The sequence below is a fragment of the Carya illinoinensis genome, chromosome 14, assembly GCF_018687715.1.
Source record: "Carya illinoinensis cultivar Pawnee chromosome 14, C.illinoinensisPawnee_v1, whole genome shotgun sequence".
NCBI lineage: Eukaryota > Viridiplantae > Streptophyta > Magnoliopsida > Fagales > Juglandaceae > Carya > Carya illinoinensis.
In genome coordinates, this window is record NC_056765.1 from 11,991,517 (window position 1) to 12,004,003 (window position 12,487).

The 12,487-nt window shown below is 39.1% G+C and overlaps 1 protein-coding gene and 1 pseudogene across 1 annotated transcript; one reads left to right on the plus strand and one right to left on the minus strand.

The window, feature by feature from the left end:
• Positions 1 to 2,205: 2,205 nt before the first annotated feature.
• Positions 2,206 to 3,489, minus strand: LOC122293571. Its single transcript, XM_043102122.1, has one exon. The coding sequence runs from the start codon at positions 3,487 to 3,489 to the stop codon at positions 2,206 to 2,208; it is 1,284 nt and encodes a 427-aa protein (XP_042958056.1).
• Positions 3,490 to 5,603: 2,114 nt separating this feature from the next.
• Positions 5,604 to 6,687, plus strand: LOC122293572 (annotated as a pseudogene).
• Positions 6,688 to 12,487: the final 5,800 nt, after the last annotated feature.

The following is a 12,487-nucleotide window of genomic DNA, read 5'->3' on the forward strand; positions in this document are numbered from 1 at the left end:
AATTGGTTGTAACAAACTAAAGTTTCTATAGTGGATTTGAGGTGGTGTCTTACACCCGGAGTGGTTTTAGATTTTGAAGATGTTCTTCAAATGAGTTTCCACTCCGTGAACAAAATCATGTGTTGATTATTTGTGTTATTTGATTTATTTATTAACTGCTTGTTTGATTAATTTTCAAAAGGCCATAAAAATTAGATTACACCTATTCACCCCCCCTCTAGGTGTAGTGTTGTGTAGAACCACTGCTTTTTCACCTCTTTTATAAAGGATTCCATCGATGAGTAGGAGTCTTTCCGCCCTTTTCCTTATCTTTCTCGCCTCTTCTCTTGCTTCTGACAATTTTCCTTCATCCAAGTACTCCACTACCCTGTTCGCCCAATCTGGGGTGCTCGACCCCAAGACTCCTACCTCTATGCCAACAGCTGGGACCTCGATGACCCTTCTCTCGACTTGCCCTGGTAGGGGTACTTCCTCTTTTCTCGATGTCGCTCGTGCTAATCTGTCTGCGACCTCGTTGTCCGCTCTTAGTATCTGAGTTATAGCGAAATATGAGAAGAGATCGCGTATTTTGCAAACTCGTGCTAGGTACTTCTTTAACTTTTCGCCCTTAGTAGCGTACAAGCCCAAAACCTGATTTACTACCACTTATGAATCTGACCTAGCATCCACTTCAGTTGCCCCTATTTGGGCAGCCACGAACAACCCCGCTATAAGCGCTTCATATTCAGCTTCGTTATTCATTACTTTGAACGCCAGTGTGGCCATGTAATACCGCTTTTGGCCATCAGGACTCAGCAAATGTATCCCCAGGCGTCCGCCTATCGGGCAGGACGACCCGTCTAACAATATTCATGGCTTCCCTGATGGTGCTACTGCCTTCTCCTGGGGAAAGTCTGAAAATTCTGCCACAAAATCCGCCATCGCTTGTCCTTTAATTGCTTTTCTCTGCTCATATTCTACATTGAACTCACTCAGCTCGATTGACCAACCTACCAGCCTTCCTGTACAATTCGGCTTCCTCAGAATTTTCACCAATGGTGCCTCCGTCAGTACCCTTACTGTGTGGGCTTGAAATAAGGACGAAGTTTTCTAGCCGCCAATACCAAGGCAAATGCCAATAATTCAATTTGAGGATACCTTGCTTCTGCTCCTCTGAGAGCTCTACTCACATAATACACCGGATGTTGGACAGTTCCTTCCTTCTTCACGAGAACGGCGTATATAGCGTGCGGGGAGACTGCTAGGTACGCGTAAAGTACGTCACCCTTCTCTGGTCGCTTTAAAAGGGACGGATTGGCCAGATACTATTTTAACCTTTTGAACGCTTCGTCGCACTATTCATTCCAAGGATGTACCTTCCGCAATACTTGGAAGAAAGGGAGGCACTTTTCTGTTGACTTGGCTATGAACCTTCCCAAGGCAGCCACTCTCCCCGCCAGTCGTTGAGTTTCGTTCAAATTTTTTGGTGGTTTCATATTGATTATAGCCTCTATCTTATCTGGAGAAGTTTCAATTCCTCTCTCAGACACAATGAAGCCTAAGAATTTTCCCGACTGGACCCTGAAAGCACACTTGGCTGGGTTCAACCTCATTTTATAAAAGCGTAAGACTCCAAACGCCGTTCGCAAGTCCGCGAGGTGCTGGGCGGGCTCTTTGCTTTTTACTAGCAGATTATCCATGTATACCTACATAGATCTCCCAATCTGTTCCTTGAACATCCGATTCACCAGCCTTTTGGTAGATAGCTCCTGCATTCTTCAGGCCAAAGGGCATAACCTGGTAGCAATATAGCCCTCAATCTGTTATGAACGATGTCTTTTCTTCGTCTACTGCATTCATCCGTATCTGGTTGTATCTTGAATACGTGTCCATGAAGCTCAACATATGATGCCCCGCTATTGCATCTCCAATGATGTCGATGCGTGGTAAAGGGAAGCTATCTTTCGAGCAGGCTTTGTTTAAATCTGTGAAGTCTACGCACATTCTCCACTTTCCATTCACCTTTTGCACCATGACAATGTTGGATAACCACTTCAAGTAGTGGGCTTCTCTGATGAAGCCAGCCGCGAGCAATCTTTCAACTTCTTCCTTAATGGCGGAGTACTTTTCCGCGCTGAACGATCTCCTCTTCTGTCACACTGCCTTGTGCGTTGGGTCTATGCCTAAGCAATGCTCAATGACCTTGTTGTCTATACCGGGCATCTCTTAATGGCTCCACGCAAAGACATCCCTGTGTTCTACCAACAACTGTATCAAGGCTTCTCTATCTGCTGGCGGGACCTGTGTCCCAATACAGGTAGTAGTCCCAGGGTGGTCAGTGTATAATGTCACGAGCTCCAGAGGTTTGTTGACTTCTGCATGTTGTTGACCCCGGTCATCCCTGACTTCTATGTCTCTCTCGTAAGTTACCACTACAGGTGGTGGGAGGGGCAGTAAGGCCCCATCCTGTCCTGCCACAATGCAGACTTCCTTCTTTACTTTCCTTAGTTCTTGCACATAGCATTCTCGAGCCAAGGTCTGCTCGCCTCTTGCCTCTCCCACGCCGCCATCGGTTAGGAACTTCATCTTGAGATGGTAGGTGGATGTTACCGCCCTCAAATGGTTGAGTGTCGGTCTTCCCAATATAGCATTGTAAGAGGAAGGCGCTTTTACTACTAGAAAATCGGTCATTGTGGTTGCTGTTCGCGTCCCCATTCCTGCAATTACTGGAAGCGTGATTGCCCCTACAGGCTGGATAGTATCCCCTGAGAAACCCTTTAATGGCGTAGGGGAGACCCTCAGTTTGCTAACATCAATCCCCATTTTGACAAACGCTTCCCAGAACATTATATCAATCGAGCTCCCATTGTCTACTAGTACCCGCCTATTTGTGTAATTGGCTATTACGAGAGTTATTACTAGAGCATCGTCATATGGATACAGGACTCCTTCCCTGTCCGTTTCTTCAAAGGATATCACCATTCGTTCATTGCTAAGCTTTGGTTGTTTGTGTGCTCTATCCGCCACGAATACCTCTTCATATCTTACCTTCCGTGCATAAGCCTTTCGGCTGGATGTGGAAATACCACCCCCAGCAAAACCTCCCGCTATAGTCTTTATTTCTCCTATGGGCACCCTGTTCCGATCGCCTTTTGGGGGCGACCTTGCTCTCCTATCTTGGTGATCATTAACGTGGCGCCTTCTTTCTGGACTGAAACTCCGCCTTGGTTGTTTTTTAGTCTCCTGACGCCTTCTTGGTTTTGATCGTTCTGTGGCCATTCGCTCCAACTCGTCGGTTCCTGCTAACTCAGCGACTCTTTTTCTCATGGTCGTGTAGTCTTCAATCCAATGCGAGCTCATCTGATGATACTTGCAATACCGACCGCATGTTTTGACAGGGCGGCGGCTTTCCTTTTCTCTCTCTTCTTCTCGTACGCTTAAATTATTGTGCACCAGTCTGAGGTTGCGATCCGACTGCCCTTCCCTTGCTCTTTCTCGCCTACTTGGCATACCATTCTTATCAGCCTACCTGTTTCTCCGCTCAATCTTGGCATCTTCTTTACAAGGGTCCACCAAAGCTTTTAGAGTATCTTCTGCATTGACAAAATCATCCGCCCTGTCCATGAACTCCCTGAGGGTGGAAGGGGTCCTTCGGGCCAACTCCGCCATGAAAGGACTGTGCGGCCATACCCCTCCTAAGAGGGCGGCCAGAGTGATTTTCTTATCTTGGTCATTTTTTGTTAAGCATTCTTTGTTGAAACGGGCCAAGTAGGCCTTTAAATTCTCATCCTCCTTTTGCTTAACTGTTAATAGGTAGGCGGCTGGGCGCCGACGTCTCTGGCTAGGCATGAATTGGGTTTAGAACTGTTTTGCCAGTTCCTCAAAGCTATCTATTGACTTCAGTTTGAGGGTCCCGAACCATCCCCTAGCGGTCCCTTTCAGGGTTAGAGGGAAAGCTCGGCACGCAATCTCCCCTTGGAAACCGTGGAGCTTGATATGAGCTTTAAAGTTTTTCAGATGATCTACCGGGTCCTTGGACCCATCGTACATATCTATTTGGGGAACTTTAAATGTTGGCGAGAGCGACACAACCATAATTTGTGCACTATATGGCAAATCTATTTGGTGTAGTAGACTTTCCACCGAGGAAGAACCGCCCATCTTTTTTGCCATCTCTTCATACTTTCCTGCTAGCTCCTTCAATTCGTCATGCATTCTTTCTTTCTCTACTCGTTCAGTATCCTTTTCGACCCTACAATGGGCCTCATCTTCACCTTGCTCACTGTGAGCGGCCACATCGACATTATAGGAATTGGCATTCTTCTGTCTTAAGTCGTCGTTCTCTTTTTGTAAGGTTCCCACGGCGTCCAGAGCTCGTTTCAATTTTTCGTCTGCTATTAATATTTGCGCTTCTATAGATGACGGTATGGCGTCCATCGTTCGGCTCGCTACTGAGCGTGTTACAATTGGCATGTGAGAACTACGCTGAATCACATAGATTCCATAGACGGCGCCAACTGTTAGGGACGTGTCTCACTTCCAATCTTCCACTGTGCGGCCGATTTTCGCTGATGAAACTTGAGGGGGGCTCCTCCTACAAACACTCTGATGCTTAAGTCAATCAAGAGGAGCCCCCCTCAAGTTTCATCAGCGAAAATCGGCTGCACGGTAGAAGATTGGAAGTGAGACATGTCCCTAATAGCTTTGTTATGTGTTCTTTCGTGTTCATGCTAGGCGTGGAGGTTTATCTTCAGTCTCTATTGTCGCCGATTGTAATCATAGTGGAGAAATTTAAAAAGGTAGTGAAGAGGAAGAGATGGCACTACCTGCAGATAGAGCATGGTGAAATTGATCCAGCTAGCTGCTCTGCCTCAACTGATGCAACACGCCGTTATTGCTCTTGCCTCTGGTTACCCCAGGCTTGATCAGCTGCTGTTATTCCTCAATGGAGGTGGTGATCATGGCGTTAAAAGAACTCGTTCATATTCCTACTACTGACCGTGATGTTTTGGATGATAAGATTTATAAAGTTTTCTTTGGTGGAACAATAATCGAGCAGCCAACGACAGTGGGAGGATCTGGCACTAGTTACTTGTATGGATTTTTTGACCAAGCATGGACGAAAGGTATGGCGCAGTTGTTTGACGAATTGCCTGGATAAAATCTTATGACTATTTTCCATCTTTTTGGCTCCATTTTTATTAGACTGGTGTCAAGATTTAGAGCAAGTTGGAAGCAAAAATTGGACTATTTTTTCTTATAATTGTTATGAGAGTTCTATAAAATATTTTTGAACCTAATTTTTAGCGGAAGATGATCGTGCTTCAGTTTCTCGAGAAGCTCAGGGGTGAGTCACAAATCTTGGTGGAAGATGTTGTCGTTAAGAGTGCTAAGAAAAAAGGTTCAGCACTAGTTGTAATGGTCAATAAAGAGGCAGCGGGTTCTGCTACATGAAGCGTGCCTGGTTATATTTCTAATCCATTGCTGGGTTTGCCTCTTCTCTGTGAGCATAGTACGGACCGGAATGAGTTTTTAAAGCTTTGCAAAAAAGTTGAATACACAATTCGAGCTTGGTTTCTTCTACATTTTGAGGACCCGATCCAACTGTACTCCCTATTTGAAAAATGGGGCTCAGAAATTGCAGCAGCAGAACCTATCTCTTGAAGACACTACTAGAACAGAACTTCCTGACATTTGTATTTCAGGTGATGGATAAGAGTAATTTCAAGTTAACACCTGGCAACGAAATTGATGTTGATACAAAAACTGAAGAGGGTGAGACTTCTCTTATTCGGGCTGCTTGGCAAAGACTTGACCAGTATGAACCTTACAATGGTTATGACAGAAAAGGCTTAAGTGAGAACCCAAGGATTTAATATGCAGGTGGGCCTCCTGTCTTGAGGAGTTCGAGGTTTTCAACTCTACAGGTGCCGGGATAGTGGCATTGTTAATGTATAACCCTGAGGAGTCTATGCGTGCTTTTGCTGAGGCTTCTAAGAACCTTGTACATGAAAAAAAATGGCCACTATATCTTCGCTCAAAAAATAAAATTCTAAAGAAATATGATGGAAGATTCAAGGACATATTTCAAGAGATTTATGAGGCCAAGTGGAATTCAAAGTATGAGGCTACTGGTATATGGTATGAATACAGACTCATTGATGATATGGTGGCTCATGCTCTCAAGAGTGGAGGAGGTTATGTAAGGACATGCAGGAACTATGAAACTAGGTGATGTCCAGAAGGATTTCTTAACTGGTTCTGGATCTCTTGGATTGATGACTTCTGTACTGATGTGTCCAGATAGAAAGACCATGGAAGTAGAAGCTGCCCGTGGTACCGTGACCTGGCACTATAGGATTCACCAGAAAGGTGGTGAAACTAGCACAAACAGCATTGCCTTAATATTTGCTTGGTTGCAAGGTCTTTCACATAGGGCACAACTGAATGAGAATGTTAAGACTTTTGGATTCCACTGAGAAAGTAGAAGCTGCTTGTGTTGGAGCCATGGAATCGGGGAATATGACCAGGTGCTGTAAAAAGAACATCCTCGTTTTTTACTCAGGCGGTGGGATACCCGATGTCAGGATCTTAACAACTGATGTCAATATCTTGTTCAAGAAGCATATCCCCACCTTGTGGGCGATGTGTTCTGAAGGGAGAGGTTTGTCACAGTCCGAGAACGTTTACAAGGCATCCATCAACTAGTTTGGGTTTATATGCTTGTTGGGCCATGGGCCACCTTACGTTTAGTTAGTTAATTTTCATTACAGGTTTAGGTCTTTGTTTCATTGAATGTAGTTGTTGTGGGTTAATGGGCTTGGCCCCTTTAGAGTATTTCTTATTTCAATTGTTTTATTGAGCTTTTAGTCTAGGCCGTATGTGGGACGGTATTGTTAAGACTTCTAAGGAGGGGCAGGGCTCTACATTATTTCATGCCAAAAGTAATCAAATCTTATTTCCTTATTTATCCTCATCTTCTTCCTCTATTCTTTGTAGGTGCTCTCCTCGAAGTGAGTCATTGCAGTGTTTTATTTTATCAATCATTACTTGGTGTGTTACAGAGTGAGGGGCTGAGATCTATCGTGGGGATATTAGTGCAGGCTTACGATGCGTTGGGTTCTCTACTGGTAGTGGGTTTTCACGCTGAACTGCCTTGCGGTGCCGAGGAGTGATTGCTGTGAGGATAATGATAGACTGTTGCGATCACACTCACAAAATAATCATCCGAGATAAGAGAAAAAGTGACGGAAGTCTAAACCATTTAACTTCATTTTTAATAATAATAATAATCCGAATTAAAATGAACAACTTATTAATGATATAACATTTAATAAAAATATAATAGTAATAATATTAACAATAATAGAATGTTTACAATGATAATAAAAACATAAAATTGTCAGCACTCAAAAATTTCAGACCAATATCATCGGAGTTATTGAGTTTTTGCGATAAGTGTTGATGAATAAATCCCACATTGCCTGTAGACAAGGTCTTGGACATGTTTATAAGGTTGAAGCAAACCTCTTTCTTTGAATTGGTTTTAAGAAATGAGTTAAACCCATAAATTTCTTCATGGTATCAGAGTCTGGCACAGGATGAATGGGGCCTACACTACTTACCCCGTGACAAGGACCAGAAAAAATACTGGCCTGCACGTGAGGGAGGGTGTTGAGGAATAATCTCACATTGTCTGTGGACAAGGTCTTGGACATGTTTATAAGATTGGAGCAAACATCTCTCTTTGAACTGGTTTTAAGAGATGAGTTAGACCCATAAATTTCTTCAATAAGTCAGTACCCACATTAGCAAAGTTGAGGGCAACTGCAAAGCAAAGCAAGAGCGAGGAGATGAATTCATTAATGAAATCCCCTTCATCGATTTGAGTGGTTTGGGAATCTCTTATTGATTATCGCAAAACAGCCCCTTTTTTATATTTAACTTCATATATATAATATATGAGTAATGCTACATAATATCACTTTTACGTATTCCATGCACACTCTACTGATATGATTGACTGGATTAATTTTTTTTAATATATAATCAATCATATCACTGGAGTGCACAAAAGTATACGTAAAAGTCACTGTATATAAAATTTATATATATATATAATAATGATTCCATTTTAACCTTTTGAATTATGTTAATAAACGAGGAAATTATTACAACAAAAATCAAAATAAAAACAACTGTCATACAACGAAAATAACCACAACTGATAAATCAAAAATCACAACAAAAACACGTACAAAATAAAAATAGAAAAAGAACTCATAAAATTCCACAACCAAATCTACCATACAAACCCTAACCCTAGCATCTCATAAAATCAAAATAGGGACAAAGATACAGAATTATAGAGAGAGAGAGGGAGAGAGAGATAGCACTGCATGCGACACAAATAGTTCTGAAAAGTGAGGACTGAGGAGAGGCCTTTGAGTGAGAAAGAGGGAGATGTGTGGCTGACTGCTGTGTTAATATATATGTGATTAAAATGATGTCGTGGTTGGATATTCAATTCAGGTAAATCTTGAGTATCCGTTAAAATAGAAACCGGTTACCGTTAATTCCTGAAGTATGCTGAAATAAGACGTCTGGCCTGATCATAATTCTCTTTTATTTCCGTTTTGAAGCTCAACGAAACTGCAATGAGCGATATGGCATAGATGAGCCATCCAATAATCTTGAGAGACGATGGAACAGGAGTAGTAACCCCGATGAAAAACGCCGTATATGTGAAGAATGCGCCACAGTTAACGAAAATTTTAGTTGTTACCATGTACTCGGGATTTATGAACCAGCCAACGAAGAAAGAAGCAAATGCAAGTAACATTGCCATATTCAGAAAATGGAATGCTGTGGGAAAATCTGAGTGAACTTGAATGTAGACAAGTGTTACATCGATAGCTCCTGTCAAGCAAGAAGGAATGATAATTTTAGCCCAGTTCATGTTGTGGCGCCGGCTCCGTTCAAGTAATTCAACCCCCAAGCCGACAGCTGGTAGCCCAACTCCTGCTTCTATGTCGCCGACAGGATCAGTAGTAGTAGAAGCTTCAATGGCCATGGAATTAGCTGTAGATTAAATTTAGAGAAAACTTGGACGAAATATGCCGCACTGCCATCAACGAATGGCCCCCAAAGAATTTTATAGGGTCCTTGTCCCCCAAAGATTTTAATGGGGCCCCCTTGGACGATTGTGCCTGCTGTTCTTCTTGGACGATTGTGCCTACTGTTCTTCTTTCTTCAATCCATAGCATTGATCTCAAAAGTCAATTTCTCGGAAATTTCTTCTTTCTCGGTTATTTGATGGAACCGCATGGTCCCCAAGACCACACTCACTCGACATCCAGGCCCCAGGCTTGCCCCGGCGAACATTTTGGGAATGTTTTTGAGAGGTGGCTACACTGGATGGGTGTGAATGTACGTGAAAATGAGGAAAAACTTCAGTTACTTCACGATTCAATGATTATGCTGATGCGATGATACTGCAGCGGAATCACGTAGAAAATAAAAGTATACCTCAATTTTTATTCACAATTTTATAAATATAGAAAATGGACTTTCAAAAAGATTTATAATCTTTATATATTCTATAAAATTTTAATATACATAAAAATATCTTTTCAATTTTTTTTCTATGGTCTCAAAATTTTGTATAATTCATATATGTTATTTATTTTCAAGAGTGTGGTATCACCAAAATTAAATCAAAATTAAGTTTAGGTGAAATAATAAACTTACTAATATGGATCTCAAAGTTTTTTATTATACAATATTAAACTTCTTAATTTGAAATCTAAAGTAAAAATATAAGAAAAATCATTTAAGATTGGTGATCTATATGGAAAATAGTTGAGAGATTTTATACTCTAGACTTCATTGAATAAGAAAAATCTTATTTAAGGTCTCTATTATAATATTGTATGCTTAATGTGACATGAAAATATCTAGAGTTTACATCAAACTTAATAAACTAGCTTACGTATATACTAAAATAAAAGATAACATTCTAAAAAATCATTTCATAGTTTATACGAAATAAATAAATTATAAATATTTCATTATAAAAATAATAATAGATGAATATTATTTCATGAAACATTATCGTCAAAAACTTGAAACATATATATTATTTTCTATATATATTATATTATATAGAATAATCATTGAATCGTGAAGTAACTGAGATTAAGGACTTTCAACTTGTTGAATACCTGGATTATGTATATAACAACTAAGATTTCTGGAATAGCCAAGACTTCTGGTGTGTGTGAACAAAAAGATTTAGTGCTTCTGATTACTAACATCAAAAGAGGAATATAAGGTACAGTAAAATTCGTTACCCTGTTCTCATTCCAGACTTTTTTAAAATTACTATGCTGCAAGTCGAGCACAACAAGGTTCTCTAGATGAAAGTTTTGAGGTGGAATTTTCAATGGCCACTTATGCCAACATAGCCATCTTAGCTCTTTGGAAAGAAGCTCAAAGCGTCCAGTGAGATGCACATTATTGATCTGGAGCAACCTCAAATTCTTCATCTTTGCAAATGCATCAGTTTTCAGATGTATGTGATTCGCAAGTGAAGGAGGATTTGGCACGAGACCCTCCACTACATCAGATCCCTAGCAAAATATGAAGTTGGATTAGCAACATATTCCTCCTAGCTCTTTCTAAGGCTAGAACATACTTGAATTGGAGTAGGCCTATATATTCTATTCATAAGTTAACAGACAAACAATTGAGAGATTAATTTAGATATTCTGTCTAACCACTGTTTCCATGCATGTAAAATCCATCGCATATAACTCAAATAAAATAAATTATAAAATGGTTAAAAGTGATGAAATTGATAATTCAATATGAATATTTGATGTGAATAATCAAAGTGAAATTTATCGTATATTATTTTATTATATAATGAAAAAATAGCTATTCCAATATGAGACTTATATAAATGGAATAGTCAAAAGTTAAAATTTATATCATATGTATTAAAGGGAAAAGCAGTTATGCAACCTGGGCTTGACTGCCCTAGTTGACTGCTAGTCAAATTTTTTTTTCTACTTAATAATTAAATAAGTAGTTTTAAGTGTATTAGTGTATTTTTTTTTTAAAAAATATTTAAATATATTTAAAAAATAAGAGAAAAAAAATATGCCCGAGTGGCACCCAGCGGTAAACGCTGGGCATAGTAGCCCGATCCTCTACCAAAAATGTCTTTTAACTTTGACTAATCAAAACTGTCTGTTGACTAATCATGGTCAAGGAAGAAAACACTCTGTTTATTTAACAAAACCTAAACTATCTCATCTCATCTCAACTCATCATTACAATCTTTTCAAATCTCCATACAAAATAGAATAAATAATTTAACTTTTCCAAATTCTAAAAAAAAAAAAAACTAATATTAAAAAATTATATTATAACAATATTTACTATTCAAAACATCTCATCTCATTTGTGTAACTAAACAGGAAAAAAAAAGAAAAAAATCCTACACTATGCTATCACAGTAGGTGAAGGTGCAGATGGCAGTGCGGATGGTAAAATGGTAGGCTCAAGAATAGATTTTCTCAAAAAATAATATAGGAGCAGATACTAATTTTCATATAGTTTTTTTATAAAAACGCTTTTAAAATTTTAATTTTTATCAAATTTTAAGAATTTTGCGGAGCCAAGCTCCTTAGTAGTTCCACCCCTGCGTGTGGGCTATGGCACATCGTGAAAATAATTTATAAAAAATGGATACTATTCATCATTCCACATTATACACTTTACATATTTTAAAATTATTTTTTATTATTTTTATTTTATTTTATTCTTTCAAAACTAATTGAATTGTTCTACTTATCATCCATATATCACATACTTGTTATAGAAAAAATGAAAAAAAAAATTAAAATAAGAATGATGTATAGGGATGATAAGTAGAATTATTCTGTAAAAAAAGACCTTGGTTTCTTGAATGTGATTGGATGCCACGCTATTGATTAGATGTGACATACACAAACATTTCTCAAATGTGATTGGATGCCACACTCCTGAAAATATGCATAAGATATTATGTACAAACATGTTTCTCAAATGTGCCTTGAAAATATACATTAGATGTGAGATATAAAGATTCAAAAGTCTTATAGTAGCATCATAAAAATATATTCAAAATTTCTATTAATACTTATAAATATGGTCAAACCAGAAGCATATCATGCGGGTTGTTGCTTAACTTACTTTATACAAAAAAAGATTATAATTATTATCTTCTATACCATATGTTAACATGTAATTTGTCATTTTTATTTTCTATTTAAATACACATATTGATATATAAATATGTGTTTAAATAAAAAGATAAAAATTATAAATTATATATTAATATATAACGTGAGAATGAAAAGCATTTATTTCTCTTATGAAAAACGCGTCCAAGTGTTTTGTAATGGCGTTTTGCTGAAGGCTACAAAACCCTCCAGCCCTCCACTTGGACCATTCACGTCAG